This window comes from Talpa europaea (assembly GCF_964194135.1).
Source record: "Talpa europaea genome assembly, chromosome: 13".
Taxonomy (NCBI): domain Eukaryota; kingdom Metazoa; phylum Chordata; class Mammalia; order Eulipotyphla; family Talpidae; genus Talpa; species Talpa europaea.
In genome coordinates, this window is record NC_140080.1 from 87,984,332 (window position 1) to 88,009,780 (window position 25,449).

A 25,449-nucleotide genomic window follows, 5' to 3' on the forward strand; every position below is an offset into this window, starting at 1 on the left:
TGCAAAGAATGTGTGTGTCTGTGCAGGCCTTTCCGCCTCCTTTTATATAAAGGATGACTTCCTCTACAAATTGCTCTTCTTCTGTCCTTTCATGTGACAGCGTACCTTGGCTTTTCAAGCCTGTTCATGGAGAACACCCTCACCTTCTGATACGTTGCTCAGTGCTCTGCTGGATAGATTTTGTCCTCTTGACTTGCAAATCAAAACAAAAATACCACCACCTCCCATCCAGGTCCTGAGTCTTGGATTTGAACATAACCCAACCCAGGGCATGATGGCATTCCTGGCCCTGGACTTGGGATAATGCTGCACTGTCACAGTGTCAGGTCACATTGGGCTTGAGAAAATACAACCCCAAAGATAACCCCTCACTTTTGATGCACTCTCATCCTGCCCTTCTGTGTTGACTTGAGCCGCTGAGCCACACACACCATTATAAAGCCCCACCCTGTGAGACTTGACCCATCACCCATTGTGATGAAATCTCCTTGGGTTCTGATTCAGTCATGTGACATTTAATCATTTAATTGTGTAAATTAACTACAAATGGTATTAGCCTGCCTCATCCAAATTCCTTGGCTTACGATGTTGCCCAGGATGGAGCGAATAATAGAGCCCCAATATATTATCCCACCCTAGATCTCCCTGGAGTTTTCTAATGATCAGGCTTTGGATAGGAGCTAGCAGCTGGGTCCAACTAAGCACCCCTCTCCCCAGCTTCAGTAATCGGTGCACCTTCATGTCATCATCTTGTCTAGAAGGGTGTAGTTTGCCCCAAGCCTGCATCATGTATCCAGCGTGCTGCCTGCCCAGGAGCATAGAACGTTATTGGAAAAGGGATACGTTGACTAATCTTGTCTTGCTCTTAGCAAATACTATCGGTAGTTTATTTTCTCCTAGATGCTCACAGAGCATTTATTAGTTCTCTCTGGAACGTTGCTTTAGGCTAATGTTCCTGGAAACATTTGGGCACTCAGCTCTTCAGTCTGGGTACGCGGTGTGGAGCGAGCTACGAGGCTGCTCTGGCCTTGAGTGTTGTGGTCTTGGGCCGCTATCCTGCTCCTCCCTGGGATCTGCAGTCTAGCCCCTGCCCCCGAGAGCGTCATGTCTGGGCACGAGAGCTAACTTTTACAGAACAATGGCAATAAACGGTGCAAGGGGAAATACAGGGCATAGTGGGCACTTATTGAAGGAAGCCTTACCCAGGAGGCCTGGGAAGACATTTTCAGAAAAAAAAACCATGATACTTAAGATGACACCAAAAAGACCAGTAGATCCAGCAAAAATCGCAGATCGGTGCTTGTGGCAGAGGGAGAAACTGTCAGCCCAGTCTGCATGGTGTGTATCATGATGCGTAACTTTGCTTTCCCAGTTGGGACTTTGCCCATCCCAACGCCTGCCATCCCTCTGAGGTGACAGCAGGGTCTCTCCGCCATGGTCAGATGTGATTTCACAGAACCAGTTGTGAAGCTTGGGTGTCTTCGCCAGCACCCCAGAGTCTCCTTCCAAGGCCTGGCTTTTCCCAGGCATTTGCGTCCAGTGCCCTTTTGGGGAGTCAGGGAACACGTGATTGCAGGAAGGCTCAGCGGAAGCAGAGAGGGGGTTGTACAAAATCTTCAGACTTACCCAGGAATTCGAGAGAATTACTTTCTGAGCTTTAAGCTTGTAGCGCATAAGCTATTTGTAGGCACAAGCCCAGAAAAGTGCTGAAGAATTTGGGGACACCCACAGTGCAGGTGACTTGGGTGCCACTTTCTGGAGGTGGGACTTGGGTGGTGGTTGTCCTGGTACTGGATTGAGGCCGGGTGGTGTGGCGCTTGGAAAATAGATGCTGAGAGAGGTTTCTGTTTACTCATGCTTGGGGGGCGAGGGGGGGCCTGTCCAAGGCCCTGGAGCTCCAGGGCTAGGACAGAGAGACGGGAGTCACCCCACTGTGGAGCATGTGTGTGAATGACAAGCTGAGTCCTGGTTCTCTGTGCACACTCGCCGGGCAGCCTCCCATTGAGTGCACTTGCATCTGCTCCACTTGCCTGCAGAGCCTCCCACCCACCCAGCAGGCTGTTTCCTCATCATGAGATCTAAAAACTCACACTGGAATGAGTTTCTTTCCAGCTTTGTTCACACGTGTCTTCTTCAAGCTGCAGGGAGCCCCTTCGCATGCTGGAGTGATTCCACTTCTGATCTTTTGAGGTCAGATTCAGGGCTGGGTCCCCGAAACTCACCCTGGGGAATACCTTCTTGAGGGCCCTTTGCAGCCCCACCTCCTGAAACCCTGACCTCTCTGAGTCCCTTCTAGACAAACCACGCTTTCCACCCAGAACCCAGACTTACGTTATTGCGAGAGGTCACATTTCCGACTGCCATGAAAAATAGAGCACTTTTGATCTTGAGCTATGATTTCTGGCTTTCAACAAAGTGCCATTGTTTGTGATGGCCATTTTTAGAACTATAAACACAAGATATTCTTGTCATAGTGATCTTGCAGGAATTTAAAAATGTTTCCTGTCTTATGATTAGTGATGGGAACAAAGGCGCCATTGGTAAGTGGATTCTTTGAAGACCATTACGTGGAGTCTTACCAGCTCTTCTAGTAAGAAGAGAATTTTTAATTAGTGGGAGAGAGTGACTCTGTCCTTTGAGCTGGAACTCTTACCAGCGCAATCGCTTCGTAGATACTGTTCAGTGGCACCTTTCTCTCCCCATAGCCACTGAATTACTGTGGATTTTTTTTAAAGATTTATTTATTTTTATACAATAATTGGGGTACAGACCAGAGATATGGTGGGGGTGAGAGGACCCACCAGAGAAAGAGCAGGGAACAGAACAGGCAGACGGACCAAAGTACACTGCCAAGGGGAGCAGCGGGCGAGACAGGAGAGGTCTGTCCCGCCATGTGGGTTTCTCCCTGGCCAACCGGGAATCCAACTTGTGCTGCAGTGGCTGTGGATTTCCTCACAGGTTGCGTCTTAACCCCTGAGCCACCAGGGAGACCCAAATTACTGTGGATTTTTGACATTCATGGTTTGCACATTGCTAATCTATACATACATGGAAGGATTTGCATTCTTGCTGAAATCTGCATGAGTCATATCTGAGACAAAGCCATGGGGGTGGTGGGGGAGTGTCTGCATGTCACTCAGCAGGCATTGACCCACCATCCACTGCTAACTCCCATTTTCCAGTAACCTCTGAGCCGACCTGCTTTGCCATCTCTTCTTGAGAGGTGTGTCCTACAGGTGATGTGGGATGATGATGTGGCAGAGCAGCAGGTGGGGCAAAAGTCAGAAACAAAGACATTCAAGTCACTTGGATGTAACACCAACAGTTGAAGGCATGACTCGAACAATGTTCAGTTGTAGGGGTAGACGGGTGGGTCTGACATTAGAATTGATAGAAATCTGAAGGCGCTGCAGTGAGAGTCCACTGGAATTTCTCTCCTACAGCAGCCGTGCCTTTTTGGAGCAGGAGCATGTGGTTCAGGCACATTTGCCCGGATGTCACTGTCAGAAGGCCTTCCTCCTGGCCTGCTTTTGACCTGGTCTGTTTTCACTCCCCTAGGCTCCCTTTAACCAGTTTCTCGGTGGTCAGTAACTCTGTTAATCTGAGTTTCAGTTCCCTTTACTTTACCCAGCCCTTCTTTGAATATTTCTAGTATGTCAGTGATGCTGCTAGGGTTTTATTCTTGTGCTTCCAAATACATTTTCTATGACTGCAGTGCAAGATTTTTGCTGACCTTGCTATAATACTGGCCTGTTCTAGACTCATCAGCTAAAACTCCCAGACCTTTGTTGCACACTCTGGCCAGCGATCACTGCTGTTCCTCTGTGTAATGATTTTCAAAAATGTGTAGATGCAGGAAGACTGTACTAGGCTATCCACTATGTACTGGATTAGAACTTTCAGCTATTTATTTGTAGACAATAAATTTGCATGCTGATCTTTAATATTTCAGTGGAAATATTTATCCCAGAACATGTGATTACACTAACACTAATTTCATTTCTAGAAAGTGAAATTCCATGGCTAAAACTTAAGGAGTGTTCTAAGTGGACTAAACAGAGCTCCTTCCCTCCCTCCCTCCTAACCTCCCTCCCAGGTTGTTCAAATCCCACTGCAGTCTTGCATTGATTCTGTGCCCTTGGACAGTGATGCTCTAGTAAACTTTCTTGATTATGAAAATATTCTTTATCTGCCACTAAGCCTAGGGAGCGCTTGAAATGTGATGACTATTGGATTTCAATTTTGGATTTTAATTTTGATTGATTTTTAATTACACTTGGCCTCATGTGGCTAGTTGCCGCTATATTGGACAGTGCAACCATAGAGTGTCATTGAGAAAATAAGACTTAATCAGGAAAACAAAGACTGCAGTGATTTCTCACTTAAATGCCTGAGCAAGTGGTCAGGCTAGAGGAGCTGGGCCTCCCGTGCTGGGTGTTCACTTCTGACCTGGTGCTCAGCTCTGGTTTCTGACTTCTGACTGCCTCCTGGACATCTCTACCTGTACTGGGAAGATAAACAGACCAAGAAACCCAAGTCCTTTTATTCCCCTTAGCCTCAGACCCACTCCTTTCTTTGCTCTCATTGAATAGCTTCAGCCCCACTGACACCGAAACTGGAAACTTGAGTTGATGCTTTCTCCCTTTGCCCAGCAGAGCCCATCTGTCCCCAAGCCCTGCTGCTTCCCCCAGGAATAGCTTTGGAACCAGGCCCATGTCCTTCCTCTCCAGAGCCATTGCGCTCAGCTGCCAGACAGTGAAACAGACCATGTAATTAGCGTCCCTGTCCTCTGCCTGGACTGCCTCTGCTAATGTGTTGGCCCCACACAGCACCAAGGATGCAGCCAGCCAGGGCTCCCCTCCCTCATCTCCTTGCACCCTAACTTTCTCTCCATTTCCAGGTCTCCTTATGTTTCCTTTGTCTGAAAGCTTGTTTCTCTTTTCCTCATTCATAAAGGCCCAGTTCAAATGGCGACTCATCAGGTTTTTCCCAACTTTCTGGCCTATTTCTCTCTCCCCAACCCACACGTGTTTGTTACTTACTCCTGTAACTTCCCACAGAATACCATCCACTGCTGTTGTAAAACTTCTGTCATTCTGTACTTACTTGTGTGCTACGCATCTCCTGATTATAGAAATCAAACATATAGATTGAGCTAGCCACTAATTTCTGCCTTAAAAATGCCACTGTTTTGGGGGCGCTCTGGTGGTGTAGGGGTTAAATCTCAGCGCTGCCACCACCTTGATGGCCTGAGTTCAATCTGTTGCCAGGGAGCTGAACTACATCACAGCAAACCTCTCCTGTCTGCCCGCTGCTCCCTCAGCAGTGTATTTCAGTCAGTCTGCCTGTTCTGCTCCCCACTCTGTCTCTGGTGAATCCTCTCACTGCCCACTCCTGGGATTCTCCATGTGCCTTCATCAGTCACTGCTGTGGAAGAGATACTCCCCAAACTCAGTAGCTTAAAACAACAAACATTATCTGTCTCTATACATCAAGAAATAAAAAAATGGCTCAGCTGTGTGGTTCTGACACAGCCTGCAGAGTTAACTGGCAGATAGCAGGCAAGACTCTCTCGTGGGACTGTGGTCAAGATGACAGCCAGGGCCACGGCCATCTGGACTTGACTGGGGTTGGCAGACCCACTTAAGGTGATGCACTCCCGCGGGGTTGGCCAGAGGCCTCAGTTCCTCACCATGTGAGACTCTCCTTCTGTAGGGCTACTTGAGTGTCCTGACATCATAGCAACAGCTGATTTCCCCCCGAGTGAGTGGAGAGAGAGTGGTGGGTGTCGGGGGGGTGGGGAGAAGAGGCCCAGTGCCTTTTATGACCTTCTCTTGAAATGAACACGCAGTCACTTCCTCCACATTCTTCTTATTATAATAAAGTCACTACGTCCAACCCCCAGCAATGAAGGGAAATTAAACCCTTCCTCTTAAAGAGAGAAATGTCAAGGATTCATGCACATATTTTGAAACCACACAACAGAATTCCTGGAAGTTGGTCACCTCAAGCATTCCTGCTGGAGGGCCGTCCTCTAAATGTTGGTGTCACAGCATCCTGTGTTTCTGTGATTTTTTTCCCTTCCATGTTTTCCACTGTTTAGGGTGTTAAGTGTTGGGGTGCCAATGGTGAGCAGCTGTGGTGGGTGGTCCCGCGGGTTGGGGTGGTGCTATCAACAGTGTTATCTGAGCTGAGCATGCAGCCCCTGTGTTGGGCACCTCTCATTTCCCACCCGCAGCTCTGTTCTCCCCAAACATCTGCGCTTCAGTCCAACCCCTGTGTTCCAAATACCGTCTGTGCATTTGCACATCTAACCTCTGAAGTTGCTTGTAAGCCCCCGAGGAAAGAGCTTACTGTCTCTTGTTCAGTGTTGTGCTCCTTTCCTAGCAAATGCCATGCACATAATAGCACCTCTTTGCTGACGGTGTGACTCCAAGGTCAGAGTGGTGGAGAACTTGAGAGAAAAGTTACGGAGTGGCAGCAGGCAACCCATCAAGAGAGGGTTAGAGGCAGGAATTGGGGTGGGAAAAAGAGGACAGGGTATAGCCAGAGTTGGAGGTGACAGGAGTGTGGCGTGAAGTAATGGGGTCGGTGGGATGGGGTAGGAGAATATCGAGCATGAACCCAGATCTGTCTTGCAGCTGGGGCAGGAGTCGGTGGGAGTAGGGAGATGAACACATCTACAGTGCAGCAGGCAGTGCGGGTACTTTGCAGGTTAGTGACTTAGGTTTTAAAGCAGCTAAAGTTATGGATGCATCTGTAGCTTAGACATGTCGGTGGGACAGAAAATGCTAACCAATCTCATTGAATCCAGGACATGTTTACTGGGAGGCAGCAGTGTCATGGGTAATAGCTAGAACTATAAATATTCAGCAGAATATGAAATGTAAACACATAAATTAATTTACAGAAAATGACCGAGGCGTGCAAGTTCTTGACTTAGGATTTCTTTGTCCGCATGGGCGGTGATGTTGGTGATGCCAAGGGGCGCAGTGGATCCCTGTGGAGGAAGAATACTATTTCCCAACAGAGATATCACTTTTTTCTTTGAGGGGAAAGGAGCAGATAATTGCTGTTGTGAAGAATGAGGGTAAAATAATAGCGTTACCTTCTCAAGAAAGATTCATAAGACAAAAGGAAAATCCTACTATCTGGAGTTTTGAGTTGGAACTTGACATTTATTTTACCACCTGAACAATTTTGATGGATTCGTATTTAATAGCCTTGGTGGGTGGGGCTGGCAACCAGGTAACCACTATGTGGCTTATATAAGGAGGCTGCTGAGTCCCAGACAACTGTCTTCCAAATGAAGCCTTGTTTGTAAGCTGGGACTTTTCTGTGTCACTGTCATTTATGGCTGGTGTTCTCTTGTTCTATGTCTTGGTGAAGAGTTAGGGAATGATGTGCAGGGGCCTTCCTGGTGGTAGAAGGGGTTAAGTCTCAACACTATGAAGTAATCCGCAGCCTCTGCAGCATGAGTTTGATGCCTGGCTGGCCAGGGAGCAACCTACATGGCGCAGCAGACCTCTCCTGACTTGCTCGCTGCTCCCCTCAACAGTGCATTTCAGTTAGTCTGCCTGTTCTGCTCCCCACTCGGTCTCTGGTGAATCCTCTCACCCGCCTAAGCTACCCCCCAACACCTCTGGCCTACACCCCAGCTCTTGTATACATAAATAAATAAAATAAATCTTTAAAAAAAAGAAAAAGAAAATGATGTGGAAAAGCAACACACAGTAATGTCCCTGTTATGCAACAACAATGCAAAAGAATAGGTTAACAATAACAGGAAGAGAGCCGAAATTCGTGGATCTGTCTGGTTTTTCAGCCTCGCCGCTTCTCCTCCTGTGCTTTCTCTGCCTTGTACAGTCTGTCTCCAATAATATTTTCAACTGTCATAATCCACCTTGGTTAAATATTTAATTCTACTGGAGTCATAACCAGAGACCAAAATGTCGTGCATAGATTTTATGAAAGTAATAAAATGCTCCAGAAAGTACAACTTCTCGGCCTGGGGCCCATCGCATCTGATAAATTAGTCACACACACCTGGTCATGTGCTTCCTTACAGAATGACGAGGGTTGGGGGTGGCTTATCTATATGCAAACTTGTTATTTGGAGCAAACACAGATAAGAAGTTTTTGCTCTATGTCTGAAATGCATGTATGAAAAATGTTTTGAAAGAGCGATATTCTCTTTCCTGCGCCCATGCCCCTTAACTTGAGAGAGAGATTTCCTGCGACAGCTGCTGGTAAACAGTAAGTGCTCCATAAAGGCCCTCTGTTCCTTCCACCTGCCAGCTGTTGCCTAGATCTTACATAGGGAGCCCTTTCTCCCTTTCTGCATCTTTGTGAAATGACTAGAATATAACTTGGCGGTCTGTCATTCTTGTGACAAAAGAGGGTTAGATTTTAATTAGGTTTTAGATAAACGGAAGCCTGGAGTCCTAAAAGCCTGTAGTTTTTCATTTCTTTTTCATCCTTATATGTATTTTTCTGAAATTTCTACAAAAACATCATTTCCAAACAAAAATATTTAATGTTTCAAAAGGAAAAAGACAAAAATAAGCAGAAAGAAGTTACTCATGATCCAGAGGTGGTCACTGTTACATTGTCCTTTCTAGGTCTTTTCCTGTGTGGATAGTTGGCGTTTACTTTAAGAGGGGATTACACCATATAGGAGGGGAGCTAACTGCTTCAGTTTTCAGTGGGATTAAAAGGCTAAGTAGCCTATGGGAGATGTCACAAGATTGGCAGTGGGGCACAGCTTGCTGTGAGAAACAGAAAGAGCCTCATCTAGATGCACCCTGTGCTGAGGATCCTTCCAGGCTTGGGAGCCTACGAGAGACAGATCAGGGGAGAGAGCTGAGCCAGGGAGCTTGGGACACGTTTGGAGACAGTTAAGCTGTCGAGGGTCTTTCTTGAAACACAGTATTACAGATCCTGCCCAACATGCACGTAGGCCTTCGTAGAACGGGCATCCTAAGCGCACAGGGGTGAGAAACCTCATGTTTAGTGGGTTTGCAGCCCGGGCTGTGGTGCACATGCGGGCAGCCCTGGGTCAGGGATGAGTGAATCCTGCAGAGTAAAAGAGCTTAGCACACGCGTGCTTGATCTGCGTCCCGGCAGCACCCTGCTCTCCGTGTGGTTCGGCCCTCTGTCTTTAGCACCCTGGACATTCCACAATCCAAGAGTCATTTAGGTTTTTGTTCCCTCCCCTGGATACTGACTAAATGCATCGAGCAGATGCACTTCTGGTCTCTTGCTTCTCAGTGCTCGTGTTCCCAAAGGCTCCATCCTGGTCCATTTTTCTTCTCTTCCGGATACTTCGCACGCACAGCGACCTCTCCAGCTCTCCCATTTATCTGTATTGTCATCTCTCTTCTTTTCTACCAGGTTGTTTCAAAGACACCTTCTATCCCACTTAACCCCTGATTGCAGTTTATGCTAGCGCTTAGTGGCATTAACTGGGAACCTGAGCGTCACCCCAGCCTTCTGTCTGCCACCTCCCCCTACGCCATTTCATCTGTCCCAGTGTCTTAGTCCTGACATGTTCCCCAACAGGGCCCTTCGCTCTGCTCATCACTCAGCAGACCCTGAGAATGCTCATGCGTGTGTTTCCAGGCCCACCTCAAGTGCCTCGTGCATAGTGGCTCTCTAGAGAGTACTGGAATGAATAAGCAGATGGATGAGTGAATGAATGAATGAATGAATGAATGAATGAGATGGTTTGGGATGTTTTCCATTTAGGATGCTGCTACTTATTTTTACTAGCACTGCAGAGTTATTTCTACTTGCTAGCACCAGTGCTTTGAAACTATCATTTTGAGGAATTATGTTACCACATTACATTTCTTTCTACACATATACACACATATAAGCTTCAAAAGAGGAATTCAATTTTATTTTATTTTATCAAAGGAGGAATTCTTTATTCCATTTATGATACCTTGCTGCACTTGGACATCTAGGTGGTTTCTTATGTATTTTCTGGTGGTTTCGTATTTGAATGCTTGGTACAACTGGGAAATATTTCCTTTCCTGGCAGAAGGAATTGATCTGAATGACCTACTTTACATTAAATGGTGCTTAATTAACCTGGATGGCTTCAGCTGCTGGGGTCATGGGGTTTTAGAGCTGGAATGTTGCTTTGTGATCTGTGGTCTAAAGATCGCGGATGCTTTATGCTTGGATTGATGTGTTCTGTATCCCAGTGCTGGGCTGAAGAGAAATCATTGACTTTGCATTGGGGGAGGGATCCTTTCCTCCAGTTGGAGCTCCATTTTAACAATCTTTTCCTCTCTTCAACAGGGAGAGTCCCGTATTCTCAGAGTGAAAGTTGTTTCTGGAATCGATCTCGCCAAGAAGGACATCTTTGGAGCCAGGTATGTTTGTTTTTGTTTTTGTTTTTATTTTACAAGCTTCTGAAGAGTTCAAAGAGCACACTTTGAATTGAGGCAGGCACCCGAGTCACCTGGTGGTCTCTTGAGCCAAGGATTGCTGAGCCCCTCCACAGCGTCTGGTCCTGCGAACGTATTGCGCGCAGGGCCTGAGCTGGTATCACAGCAGCTAGTGGGCTGCTTCTTCATGGGGATAGATTTCCTGAAGAAATTAAGTTTTCATATTTGTGTTTTTCTCAGAAAAATACAGTTTGGTAATATGCCTGTATTGCTTTTAACATATTATTCTTTTTTTAAATGCCTAACCTGGTGAAACATAAAAGTGACATTTTGTTCTTAGGAGAGATTCATATTGTTTGGCATGTATAGTAATCTGAATGAAGAGATTTGCATGAATTTGGTGACTTTCGGTGACTTTCTGTGGCTTATACAGCAGCACCAGCAGGAAGCAGGCTGATCTTGCTGGGTTTTGCCTTTTTGAGTATTATATGTGATATTCCTATACAGCCCCTCGGCTCTCTGTTCCCCTGGCTCTCTGCAGCGAGCTGCGTAGCCAAGTAAGGTCGGAGCCACTTGGAACTAGGCTTCAGAACAGATTGGGGAACAAAGACCCTTTAGACTTTAGGTGTGGAGGAGACATTAGAGGCTCTCTACACCAACACCCCTGTTTCTTAGCTGGCAAAACCTAAATCCAGAAAGGTCATTCCTTGCCCAGGTCATGGCAGCAGGTGGTGCTTGGACAGTGACTGGAGTAGCACCCCCCAGCACCTTTCTCACAGCACGGAGCCCACCCTGTCTGTTCCCTGTACCATTGCCCGTTGAGTCCTCAGGTGCCAGTGCCTCAGTCTGACACTGAGGACTCTTAGTAACAAGCCTCCTGTGTAGGTAAACTCAGTTTCCCGCATACCCTAACAAGCCCTTGTCTGCCATTAGTAGGCAGACCTCTTTATTTCCTGTCCTATCACGGTGCCCATTTTTAGTTTTGTTCATTAGAGAAATTGGTAATTTTCTAAAATGGCACCAAGAGAAATGCTGAAGAAAGGTACAGTTGGTGCAAGTTAAATACAGAGACACCTAAGAGTTTCCATACTTAGTTGTGCCCCAGGAGATTGGCTGAGGACTAGCTGTGTGAGTTGTCATGGAAACCCCAAGCTCAGGGGCCTTGAGGCCCCCCTGAGTTGCTGGTGATGTGGTGGGGAGGCAGAGTCACACTGAGGGGCATTCCATGTGCTGCATTGATGCTCTTGCGTTCACTCGTCGCTCACCAGATCATAAATTTAGCGGACACAGAGACATCTTACATGTTAGTGTCTTTCTCCTGCCGCTTCAGAGCACCAAGAGCAAGACTGGGCAAATTGGATTTTCGATTTCAACTTTTGCATGGTACTCATAGACTGTGCCTTTATGTCAAAAATGCCTTTCCACATACTCTTTCCAATGCATCTTACAGCTTTGTTTGGAAGAAGTTGGATATGGAAAACATTGATTTTATTTTGTTTCATTTTATGCAAAACCCTTCATAAATCAAAATGTGAAATGAGTGCAGATTATATTTCTCAGGCTGGTAAGAAAATCTGAAGCTAAAATTAGTATGGAACTGGGCTCCCAATCTTTGAAAAACCAAGCACAGCAGAGTCTTGAACTTTTACCATTTATGTGAAGAGAGGCAGGGTCATTGCTCAGAGAAAGGGCACAAAGGAATACCACTGACCCCTGAAAAAGATAGGGCTAAGGGTACAGAGCCTCAGTGCAGTTAAAAATCTACATAATACCTTTGTCTCCCAAATCATAAATACTAACAGCCTGATGGGAAGCCTAACCAATAACCTATGTAGTTTATCAGCACATATTTTGTGTGTTATATACCGTGTTCTTGCAATAATGTCAGCTTGAGAAAAGAAAATCATAAGGAAGAGAAAATGCACGTATAGTATTTTTGACCCCACAGACTTCAAGGGTCACCTATATTGATAATACCTTAAATGCACATTAGAAAGAGAAATAGCGTTCTGCCTTAATGGGCCCAGTGCTTGAAAATGAGCCAGGCCTTCTGAATCCTAGTCTTGTCCTTCATGCTCTGGTTAAATAAAGCAAGCACCCCATCCTCCCTGCGTGCCTTCCTCCTTCCTCACCTCCCTCAGGTGCCAGCTTCCTGTGAAATGTCATAGTTCTAAAAGACCTATTTGCCAATGAGTGAGCTCAGGTGCAGGTTCACGCCACGTCAGCAGTTCACTCTGGAGTGGCTACCCTCTTGCGCCTTGCTTTGCCCAGCACCCTGCGTTCTTCTCCATGTTGTCCTGGGGGGTCCTCCAAAGCTGTGTGTGGCACAGATGTTAGTGTTGAAACGGTGGTCAGTCTCCAGGTGGTGTGTGCTGGGCACCCCAGGTGCGGTCCCGGTCTTGAGGGAGCAGAGGCTTGGCAGTGAGTATTCTTGACTGCCTGTCGCTGGAGCGAGAAGACCCTTGGCTCTGTGTCCTTCTGAACCCCAAGCCAGCAAGCTCCCCATGCTCCCTCTACCTCTGTTGTCATCCTCCCTTCCCAGAAGGGCTGGGTAGGTGTAGGCCCCGTACTTGACAGGATAATGGCTAGAGAAGGATCGATGGCTTTCATGCAGCGTCATCTAAAACTTTGCAGTGGATGGAACCACACAGTCTTGGATCTCTCTGCCTCCCTCTCCTTTGCCTCTGAGGGAGTTTTCTGGGTCACTTTACCTGAAAGTGGGGGAGGACTTAGGTGTGTGTGGAGAGTGGTATTTATAGGGAGGTCCTTGAGGGGAGACTGGAGTTGGGGGATAGAATGTGTCCTTCAGGGAGTGGGTGAACATAATGGGGAGAGTAAAGCCTCCATCTCTCTTGGGAGGAGCCTGGCCCCCACCAAGGCTGCTGAAACCCCCCTCCCAGCACTGGAGGTGGTGGGGCCCTGGGCTGAGGCCCACCTCTCAGCTGATTTACCCTTGAGCGGCCCGTGCCCGGAATACCCTTCTCTTCTGCTCTCCATCCCAGTCCTGCGCTGAGAACAGGGATCGTTTTCCAGCTTCTTCCAGTCTAGGTGTATTAAAGGAGACTTTGTTCAGAGACGATTTGATAATTGAGCTGTTGCTTGCACATTTGAGCAGTCGGACTAGGTGGAAAATAGCAGGAACAGAGAAAGATGTTTTCTTTTGCACCGTACTCTGAGGCTGGAGAAGGGCAGTCACATAATCTGTCATTTAAACAGGGACACTTCTGTCTGGAACAAATGCTAAATCCAGTGGGCCGTCAGGACAGAGGATGTAAATGAGGCCGCAGCCACGCCGAGTCAAATACGTCTCATCGTTAATGACCCGTGTCATGAAAAAAAGGCTACACGATTTAAAAAAAGTTGTTTTAAAAAGCTGAGCAAAATCTCTTTCAAAAAGTGGACCAGGTGTAAAAGGCCAGTAACATCAAGGGCAAAGTAAAACTGTGTTGAAACATTGCACGCCTGGGTACCCACTTTGCAAATGGGTCCCTCGTTTTCATGAGATAACAAAGCAAGGTGCAGGGAATCCTTGGTCCACCATTCACCAGGAAGGGCCTTGGTGAATCCTGCCTCAGTGTCTGTGGGTGGCGTGTCTATACCCCTCCCCACCCTCCATGGAGCCTTTTTACTGTGGAGCCTTCTTACTGTGGCACTGACCTGCTGCAGGTAACTCTCCTACCTGCAAGCTTTGGTCTGCACTTGCTTGAGGAATAGTCCCAGTCTCCTGTTGAGGTGGAGGATTAAAGTCCCTGAAGTGGTGTGCCCAGCCCTCTTGGTGGGGTTTGCTCCCCTGCGGCCCCACCCCCGCCTGTAGCACACGCCCCTTGGCCCCTGTCTTGGCTTCTACAGTCCCCAGTCTGGAGAATGCGCCCTGCCCCACCTCACATTCGGGGCAGATCTGCTGCGTAGTGGTCATCTCTCACACGCAGGCCTCCCTGTCAGGCCCAGCAGGCCTGTCCTCTTTGGCCTGCCCTTCCTCTTGCATGCTTCCTGTGTGGCTGTCTTTATGCTTGAATTGTTTTATAATTATAACTCTATTTTCCCCAAACTGGATGGCAGGCTTCTACTGGCTGGGATTAGATCTTATTTTTATTCTCCAAACTGTACACAGTCCTTAGCACACAGGAGCTTCTCAAGACTTGGTCAAAGAGTGAATGAATTGGGTCCTCATTGCATCTCATCCTCCCTCTTCCCTTTCCTTCCCCGCCACTGAAAATCCTCCCATCTCTGAGTGTGCTATGAAATGTGCAGCCACTTAGCTTTGCCGTGTGGAATCCTGCACCCTTCCTGCGCTGCTCAGGGGCCCCGGGGTCCTGTCCAGGTGGCAGCATCTCTTCTGGGCTCCTCACTGCCCCACCGATCCTGGGCTGGAGTGGACCCCTGAGTTTCTGCCTCCTTTTGGGCCGCATCAAAGCAGAGTCAGCGAGCTCAGAGGCCATAGCCTGTCTTATTCCCACGTGCAAACCCAGAGATCTGGGGCACATGGCAGTTGCCCAGTAAGTTGACTTGAATTGACTAAATGTAATCCAATGTACAGTTTGCGGTGGCACAGGGCTGCCAGCGGGAGGAAGGGGCAGCTTTTTCTAATTCTCAGGGAGGTGCCATTAGTCATCAGCCATCTTCCTTGCCCTCACCCTGCTAGCTAGGCCATGCATTTCATCTAGTGCACACTAAGGGTCTGAGGAAGCCTGCCCAGGTCTCAGATAAGAGATGGATGTGGGCGAGGACATTAAGGGGAGCAAGCAAAAGGTCTGGTGCCAGGAAAGAGTCTGGGAGAGTCAGCAGAATGGCTGGCAGGGAACTCTCTGTTTGACATTGATTGATATTCACGCAGAATTACTACCTCAGGCCCACAGAGGGAGCATGCGCTTTTGTGGCGGCTCAGAAACTTGGACCTAGACCCCCAGGTCCAGGGGTTCACCTGGGCTCCCTTGGAAGGTCAAGGCCTGAAGCAACCCACAGTGTTAGGACCAGCTATAGCCAAAGACACAGTGATGGGTGCTGGGGAGCATGTGATGGGTGCTGTGGTTGGCTGGCTTTCCTTCCACATGGGAGGGTGGAGGCAGTGGCTTGGGGCTGCACCTGTGTGTGTGTGTGTGTGTGTGTGTGTTTGAGAGAGAGAGAGAGAGAGAGAGAGAGAGAGGAGAGAGAGCGAGAGAGAGAGAGAGAGAGAGAGGAGAGAGAGCGAGAGAGAGAGAGAGAGAGATAACACTGGACTTCTGGGGAGCCCTGATGTGGCAGGGACAAGAGGGACAAGTCCTGGTGTTTGCCCAAATGATGTTGCGGTTTGAGGGGTGACTGATGCTTTCTCAAAGGGAGACATGAGAAGCGGGTAATGAATCCCAATAGCACCTGTTTATTGAGTATGTACTGAGTGCCAGGCAGGTCTGAGTTATTTATGTAGATGTTCATTTGACTCTGCCGTAGCCCCATGCCGTAGCATTCTGTTATTCTCTCCAATTTGCAGATAAAGAAACTGAGGTGAGAAAAAGAAGGTAAGTGTGAAGTGAGTGTCCCACCAGTAGGTTATGCAGCTGTGAATTGAGCAAGGCTCTTCATAGATGTTGTTTGCACACGGTTTTGAGAGCTTTACCAGGCAGCTGGCCCCTGCGTGGACCTTGGCATGATGTTGAGTCCGCCTCACCTTTCTGAAGAGGGAGTGATTGTCTCCGTTTTATAGGTGAGGGCACTGAGGTTCAGCGAGCTTGTCATCTGCGCATGTTGACACAGTTTTGTAGGGAGTGACGGGTCCTCTTGGGTCCAGGCCATCCAACTTCAGTGCTCTTCCCAAGATAGGTGGATCTCCTGGCGAATGACGGAAGTTCAGCCATGGCATGACCGGGGACTTGATGGCTGCGAAGGTCCCACCCAAACCTGAGGATGAGGCACCTTCAAAAGCACATTGAAAGGACTGGCTGTTGTATCAATATTTGGTGGTAACTGATCATTCCTTGAACTGACTGAATAGCATCCTGTAATGAGAACTTGAGCAGATGTACTTTGCTAACTAAGACCTTAAAGTGTTGTTTTTTTTTTTAAACTTTGATTCTCTTTTCAAGTTTGAAACTGTACTTTTTCGATTAAACTTCTATCTAAAGACATTTAACCTTTTGTCATTGGCTTAAGCAGTAAGTGGACAGGATCACTAGAATCCAAGTTTTAGATCTAATCTCCATCCTTTCGTCCCCTGTCATATTCTGTGTCTTCGTTTGATTTACTTAGGATGCATTTGAGATGATAAAGCTCTTCCTTAAAATTGAGCAACTCCAGCTAAGACAAACAATCTGGAAGCTCTTGCTTTCCTACAGGACACTGTCTTCACAGTTGTCTCTGTGTTACGCTTTTAGCAACAAGTTATACCTGTTAGAGTTGCTATCATTTTTTCTCTTGGCAACTAGTGATTGGAAATTGAAAACACATGCATTCAGGGCATTGGCACAACGTGGCCGAAAGCCCTTGTGTCTCCTGGTGGAGGTACCCGAGGAGGGCGTCATGCCACATAAGGACAGCTCCGTGGCGCTGGATCACGTTGTTCCCCATTATCTGGATTTAAGTTAACATTTTGCTGCATGTACTTCATCTGTTGCTTTTTCCCCCCTGAACTATTCAGAAGTGAATTATAGCCATTGTGATATTTAGCTTCTAAACAGTTCAGCCTGGAGCTCTAAAAAACAAGAACCTATTCCTTTTTAACCACAGTACAATTTTCACAAAATTAACAATAATTGCTGAGTGGACTCCATTACCTACTCAATTATCTGAATTCCCCCAATTGCCCCTAAAATGCCTTTTACGCTTGGACTGTTTAAACCAGAATTCGATTGAGAATCACACATGGCATTTAGTTGCTAGGTCTCCTAAGGCCCTTTTACTCTAGAACATTCCCTCCCCTCTCCTCTTTTTAAATGACTTTGAATTTGTCTTTTGTCTCATTTATTATATCTGACTGTTTCCTGGGGCATCATTTACTGTGTTGTTTTGCTCCTGAGTTTTCAGGATATTAAAGTTGGAGCTAAAGGCATCATTAAATTCACTTTAAATACTTGGGACAGGAGCAGGGGATGCTGCCTGATTAGAGGACACTGTGTCTCCCTGTCCCATAACCTGCCGTGAGGATGTGGATTTCTGGGCCAATGTGGGCCAGTTTTATTCTCTCCATTTTCCAATCACTTTTCTCCCAGGTAAATGGCAGGAAATGGGTGAGATGATATTTTGACACTATAATTGTGCATGTGGATTTTTTGACTTTTTATGTCTTTAATATGAAAATTTTTTTAAGTTTATTTATACATACAAGAGCCAGGGTGCAGGCCAGAGATGCGGGGGGCAGGGTGAGAGGATTCACTAGAGACAGAGCAGGGAACAGAACAGGCAGACTGACTGAAATACACTGCTGAGGGGAGCAGCGGGCAAGACAGGAGAGGCCTGCGTCGCCATGTGGGTTGCTCCCTGGCCGGCCAGGGATCGAACTCGTGCTGCAAAGGCTGAGGATTGCTTCACAGTGTGGTGCTTTACCCCTTGTGCCACCAGGGGGGCCCCCTAATATGAAAATTTTTAAGCATGCAAATAAAAGGCATAATGCTCTCACTGTCCAAATACCTACTTTTTGGATTCAAAGTTAACATTATACCCTGTTCACTTCCTCCCTGATCCCCCCTACAAGCTCCATAAACCATTCATAGTAGATCATACGTTCTGACAACAGAGCCCTAAATACTTCCGTGTCTTCTAAAGCAAGACATTCTCTAATGTAATCACAATACCATCAGAGAAATGAACAATTCCATAATGTCAGCTAATATCCAACTGCATTTTGTTCATTCATTCATTCATTCATTCATTTATTTTGTATTAATGATGTACCATTATTTTACATCCTTGTTTGTGTTTTAATAATATAGGTTTTCTTCTTTCAGGTGTTATCACCATAGTTCTCCCACCAGCAAAGCACTTACCCTCCTCCACCATAGTCCAATATCCCCTCCCCTTCCCTGGTCCCCTTCCCTGCCCTCCCCTCCCTTCAGATCTGTGGTCAGCTTTCTAGGGTACACAGGAACATTTTAAACAGCAATTTTACTTTTCCCCCCTAAGGTTTAGAAATTGTTTTTTCCTTTGCCTTTTTGGGGAAAACATGACACAAAATTTTTACTTTTACTAATGGAGAAACCTGGAGGCTTGTGAGTACCTTGGGAGTCCCCTAATTGACCCATAAGTACCCCAAGACACCCTGAGGCAAGTGTCTACAAGCTCTTGGTCCCTGTGGACTAGACTGGACCCACAAGTATGTTTATTCGGCTTGGGGAGCACTAACACAAAGAAATAGAAAGCCAGTGATTTGGAGATTTCATGTTAAAATTCCAGGTTTCTAGTTTCCTGGAAAACTCAGCAAGCTGGACATTTTGGGTGAGGCCACGTGGCTAGAGGCTGTGCTGGATGTGCCCTTCAGTTAGGGCTCTGCCCTATTGGCCACCAAGGGCCCATGACTTTCCCTGCCACATGACCTGAGGCCCCTGAGGATTGGCTTCCCCCCTGCACTGAGTGGTCCTCAGCTTGTAGATCTGACACCCCTGTCCCTTCCCGTAGTGCGCTGGCCCATGAGGTGCAGGGTGCCTCACAATTGGCTGAAACAGTGTTTGTGATCTGCAGCCTCCTGCAAATGTGTCTCTCTGGAGGCCTGTTTGAGCAGGGTAGCAACTATCTAGGGCATTGCTGAGAGTCACAACACCAACACTAATGGCCTCTGGGCCAGCAAGTATCTGTCTTAAAATCCCTGTACCTAAGAGCTCATACAAATTGCTCATGTGAGTACCCCAGAGAACCTCAGACATTTATTCTAGTGGCACGCCTCCCTGACCCTAAACGCCTGAAACGACAAAGGATATTAACCCTTCAAATACAAGTAAAAGCTTTTGATTCCGTAGCAGCCACACAACTCTGCACATAGCTGTGTTACCTCACATCTGTGAATATAGGAATGTCTGCAACATCCTTTTAAAATATGCCGGACGGTGCTTGGACCCTGCCCAGGCCAGCAGATTTCCCAGCAGGAAGCATTCTATGTCACCATTGGGTCAGCCTGTGGGTGATGGGGTGTAGGACCGTCCACCCCAAGATGCACAGGTTATTTCAAGCTGAAGCCAATCAAGGCCTGAAAGACCTTCCCTTCTACAGCCTAAAGAATTCAGATAGAAGACCTGCCTCAGGAAAGAAGTGGGTATCACCCTCCGCAACCACAGCACTGCAGGCCCAGCCGAGGTTGGAGCCACCACCTCCCTCTGTGGGTTAAAATTCTCTTTATCTCTTTGTTTTCTTCCTGTCGCAGCCTACCTTTGCTTCTCAAACATGAGGTCTTGAATTTCAACTTCCCTTAAATTCCCGTCATTGCCTGTGAAGTCATAAACCCTGTGACGTCAACTTGTCTCCCAGCTACCCCCTGCCTCCCTCCTTGTCCCCCTTCCCTCTCCCCAATATTCTCATTCTTGCTTTATCCTAAAGTTTTCTATATTTGTCTCACTGTTTTCCCTTTTTGGGGGGGAGGGTGAGAATAGGAAAAAGTATAAGGAAGGGAATGATGCCAATTTGAGATGAGTCAGAAACGAAAGCATTTCTTAATGTGTAAGACAATGAAGAAAATATTTATTTTACAAAAATGGAGCTAGCAACCAAGCCTTCGGGATCGCAGCCAGTGGTGACTGCACTGAGAGGTTGGGGGTGCAGCAAGGGGGACTGGTACAGTCACATCATCAAGGGAGTAAGGGCGGAGGACTTTGCTTCTGATTGACACCCCATGTTTTAGACCCTGAGGGGGGACCCTCCAATGCTTTCTCAGCAGAGGAGCTCTGGGGCGACCTCAGGCCTGGTGCTCTGTGGGCCCCTCATGCATCCATATTGACAGAAATGTCACCATCATCGGAGGTGAAATAAACCCATTTTGAATACCTGTATCTGGAACCTCAGAATGTTGTCTCATTCAGATGCACATCTCATCTGTCGTCTTATTCCATCTCCTAAAAGGTGTTGACATAGATTTCATACAGTTTTTTTTCTACTTAATGTTTTTCTTTGGGGAAGGGGGCTGGAGGCTGAGATGGTCAAGACTTCATAGGTTCAGGTGAGCTGGCTGGTAGGTTCTTAAAGGGTACATAAAAACTTCCCTAAGTCCCGTGGGTAGTCACCTAAATCAGAACCAACAGACTTTTTTTTTTTTTTAAGATTTATTTATTTATTTATACAAGCACTGGGTACAGTCAGAAGCGCGGGAGGGTGAGAGAATTCACCAGAGCCAGAGCGGCGAGCAGAACAGGCAGACTGATGAAAGGCACTGCTGAGGGGAGCAGCGGGCGCAGCAGGAGAGGCCTGAGCGCCATGTGGGACCCTCGCTGGCGGCTGGGGGTCGAACTGGTGCTGCAGAGGCTGCGGGCAGCTTCGTAGCCCAGCGCTCAACCGCTGGGCCACCAGGGGAGGCCCCAGACTTTTTCTTTTAAGGGCCAGGTAGTAGATGGGTAAGGCTTTGAGGGTACCCTCTCTCTCTGAGGGAGCCCCAAAGCAGCCCAAATTGTGTATAAACCATCAGGTGTGGCGCTTTGCCAGGGCTTATTGATTCTCTGCACAGTATATATTTAGAACTGGGAGTGCCAGTGTTGTTCAGTCACGATTTCCAGATTAAAGCATTTCATTGAGCTGCTGGTAGGTCAATGACGGACAGGAATTCAGCCAGTATTGACTTTTGGGGCGTGGGGTGTGGGGTTCCTAGATATTGCAGTAAGCTATTAATTTTTTTCTTTTCAAGTGCAGTGTGCTTAAAATATAGCTTCTCAAACTTTTCAGACATGCGCTTTGAGTTTTAAAGGCTACAAATGAGTGCAACTGTAAAATGTTTTGTCTTTGAGAACATTATTCTCACTGCTTTGTATATAAATGCATGAGTAATAAATAAAGTTGAACTTATGTGCTTACCAGCAGATGCTGACACATAATCTAAATTAGTGTCTCAGAATTAAAATATTGTCTCTTTTCTCTATGAATATTTCTTAGACTTATGACCCTAGCCCGCATAATATGTAACAAAAAATCTGCAGTGTGTACCTCCTCAGCAAATTATGGAAAGAAATGGCATCCTTGCTGTATAGTCTCAACACAAGTGGTAGAAAATACTTCTTGCCTTCCCTCTTAATGAGCTTGTGCTAACATTCCTTCTGGCATGCAGGGAGGAATAGGGAATAAATAGATTTCATTTCTCTCTGTCATCGTTACAGTACATTATTTCATTTCTCCTACTGAAGAACTGATTATTGCTTCAAGCCACTGTTACTTTTAGATGCTGGACCTTAGGTATTCATGGTAGGAAAGTAGAAAAGCACTTGAAAGAAGTATTGCATTTCAAGTTGGGAAGCAACTGGTCAGAGAAGCAAAGTGGGTGAGCCTTACAACTTTATCAGTTGCTTTTTTCTTTTTTCGCTAGTGAGGAAATGATCACATTGCTGTTTATTCCTGCTCTCTGTCTCTATCTCATTCTGATTTATGAAGTCATCGTAGTTCATCGCAAATAGTGGCCTTTGTCTAAATGTGATGTTAAATGTTATCAGAGTCTGGACAGTAAAATAACTTTGCCCATTCCTTTCTTCTAGAACGAGTGACTGGCTCCTGGTTATGTGATAGCATTTCCTGTTGTTAAATGTTTAGTCAAACCTTTATGTATGTCCTGGAAATGAGATTTGATTGCCTCGTGAGACCTTGTCACTCAGGATCTTTCGTTTGTGTAGCGTCTCTGGGTCTGGAATGTCAGTGGAATGGAACCTGGTTTGCTCTGGGGTGGTCTGCCTCAGCAGTGGCTCATTGTCTGTCTCAGTATCCCAGCAAGGGACCTGGAGCCTTACATCCTATACTGTCAGCCCCCCACCCAGCCTGTCCTCAGCATTTATGGGGAGGACCTCTTTAGTGGTGTCCACCTCACCCCCTCTCTTGCCCCTCTGCACAGGTACAGAATTCCTTCTGCAAGTGGGCTGGGCTCCAGCAAACCCTTCAGCCATTACTCCCAGTCTGAGTTAAGGTTCCGGCTTCCTGACCTGGACACAGGCCCCTCTGTGCTGACCTCCAGCAGCTGCTCTTGACCTTGACTTCCCGAGCAGCTGCACCCTGTGCTAAGCTGGTCCTTGGGCTGTGCTCTTCTCCCTGTGCCTTTGCCAGCGCCCAGAACCACCACCTCCTCCAGATGGGCCTCTTCTTCATAGCCCGCTTGCTGAGATGCAGGCTCACCTGTGCAGGTGTCTGGTGGTACTGAGTGGATGGTCTTTCCCTCCACTAGACCTTCACCTCTGCTGCCCGCTGTGGCCCCATATGGCCAGGCTGCCTCCCCTGATGGCCACTCTTTGACACGCTCTCCTGGGCCCCATGACCCCTTGACCCCCTTGCCAGGAGGCTGGGTTCATTTTTCCTGCCCTTGGGCTCCCCCAGTGAGATATCCCTGCCCATATTTTCCTTTATCCTTTCCTATCCTAGTTTCTTGTTTATTCTGTTGTTCTGTATGTAGCTCTAAGAACCTCATTCTTTATAATATGCTGGTTATCATTTTTAATAATATAAAAATGCCACATTTTTTCTGGCTCCCCCTACTAAGAAATTAGCACAAATGCTGCCTTTGCTAAGGAGCACCTCACCTTCACTCTCTTCCCAGGAGCTCCCTGGAGAGGGATGTGGAGCTTCCCTAACCATCATGTGTATTGGGGAGCTATAGCTCCCTCTGGTGGCCAGATCACCAGGTGTATTTTCATTCCGGATTATTAAAATGTTATGCAAATCTGATCCAATTGGAGTTCACTTTTAAAATAAAATACTCATTCAAATATTTGTTGTTTTGACAGATATTTAAATTATTCTCATATAGTGACCCTTAGAGGAAGAATAGTTTTACTAGAAGTATTACTGTTTTTTTTTTGTACTATAAGTAATTTATTCAGAAGTCATTTACATGTCAAATAGATTCACAATCATTATGTCAGAAGTTACAGATTCTATTTTGTATTTTTCTTGGGATTTGCTAATTCACAGTCAAAGAATGGTAGGAAATTGAGCAATATTCAAGGAGTTTACGAAGAAATACAGATAATATCAATATAGTCAATTTTTTTTTTGGTGTGGTCCCCAAAGAGTTTCCTTCCCCAAGGCACCCATGCACCATCACCTCAGTCCCCTGTGCTCCTCCCTCCCTCCCTCTGATCCCTCTCCCGCCTCCTCCCCTGTAGGATGCCTCTGGTTTATAATTGTCTGTTTTTCAGAAGCAATTCTTTTTATGTAGTTGATTTTCATGTAGACAATAGGTAGCATTAAACTTTATCCGCCCTCTCTTCTTTCTCTGTCGTTCATTTCCTAATCTTATAAAATCACCAAAATAAAAAATGCCATGAACTACAAGGAAATAATTATCTCATGTTGAGAAGAAAGAAAATTCCTCAAATGGGGTGGTACTGTGTTCCAGTAATAATCCTAAAGACAGACAGAATAAATTATAGTGCATTTTCAGTTTAAAATTTTCTGGGTCAGAACTTCAAAACGTTCCTTTTTCTTTACAAAAGTCATTTCAGCCTAACTTAGTTAATTTAGTATAGAAAAATATTATAAGCTGTCACCTTATTCTTGCTAATTATGGGAAACAGGTATGGTTAATCTCCTAATAATTCGTGTTTGGTTTGGGCATTAGAGTCCTTAGCATATGGTTCTCAGATTTGGAGGAGTTTTTAGTACTTCAGAGAAATCAATGAGGGAATCTATGATGTGAAAAACACACTCAGAGGACATTTAATTTTTTTTCTCTTGCCCTCTCCTCCCTGTATCAAGTGTGCAGTGAAGCAATTAAATGGGGTCACTTTTTTTTCTCGAGATTTATTTATTTATACAAGCACTGGGTATAGTCAGAAGCACAGGAGGATGAGAGGATTCACCAGAGACAGAGCAGGGAGCAGAACAGGCAGACTGATGAAATACACTGCTGAGGGGAGCAGCGGGCGCGGCAGGAGAGGTCCCATGTGGGACCCTTGCCGGCAGCCGGGGATCGAACAGGCGCTGCAGAGGCTGCAGGCAGCTTCACAGCCCAGCGCTCAACCGCTGTGCCACCAGGGAGGCCCCAGGGTCAATTTTTGGATGGACCATGGTGACCCCCAAAGAGCCTTAGCAGCAGCAGTTAAACCATTTTTTTTTCAAATACAAGATTGGCTGATCTTCTCTCAGGTGTGCTTGGATAACATTCTACTGCAGGCGGGGAAAGGCCCTTGAATGGTCTCAGGCATTTGTCTTGCAGTCACAGCAAAGAACTTACCGGAGGAGGGGCTCGACCATTTATCTACTCACTTTGTAATAACGTTCCTCTCTCCCTTTGCCATTTCCTGATGTCTGAAAACTCTGCCAAAAATAAAACCAAGAAGAAAGCCATAAAGTCTTTCTGTGGGACAGAAAAATCTGGGAGGCACTTAGGGAGGAAAATGTCAGTTTGAGGTGATGCTAACATACCTTTCTTTGCAGTTGGAGACATTAAGATTTGATCTCAGGGCTGTTAGGACTGATCCCAGGAAGTTGTTTTTGTGTGGGGGCCCCTGCTACGATGATGCTAAAACACTGCATGACCTGTTGTTGCAAGGGGTTACGACGCAATACTATGAAGCTATCTGCAGCCACTGTGGCCTGAGTTTGATCCCCAGCCAGGGAGCTGATCCACATGGCGCAGCAGACCTCTCCTGTCTCACCCGCTGCTCCCTTCAGCAGTGTATTTCAGTCAGTCTGCCTGTTCTGCTCCCCACTCTGTCTCTGCTGAATCCTCTCACCCCCCACACCTCTGGCCTGTACCCCAGTTCTTGTATGCATAAATAAATGAATCTTAAAAAAACAACCCACACCTCACAGGGTGTAGTGTTTTCTCTAGACACCTCCCTCTGCAAAGAGCCAACCTCTCAGCAAACATATGAATAAACACACAAAAAAGCCTAAAGACCTCGCAGTTGAGGAGCAAAGGCTGTTCAGGTGGTTCTTTCCCACCTGATGTGGGAACAGACAGGGGCGTGTG

At 46.7% G+C, this 25,449-nt stretch overlaps 1 protein-coding gene across 3 annotated transcripts in view; it reads left to right on the forward strand.

Moving 5' to 3' along the window:
• NEDD4L (NEDD4 like E3 ubiquitin protein ligase) overlaps nucleotides 1–25,449 on the forward strand; it is a gene marked incomplete at both ends in the record, with an annotated part of 297,800 nt that overhangs the window by 80,449 nt on the left and 191,902 nt on the right. For all 3 annotated transcript variants that reach the window (XM_084252061.1, XM_084252062.1, XM_084252063.1), the window contains one exon: nucleotides 10,309–10,382. In XM_084252061.1, the coding sequence (XP_084108187.1) occupies nucleotides 10,309–10,382 (74 nt within the window). The remainder of the gene's footprint in view (nucleotides 1–10,308; nucleotides 10,383–25,449) is intronic.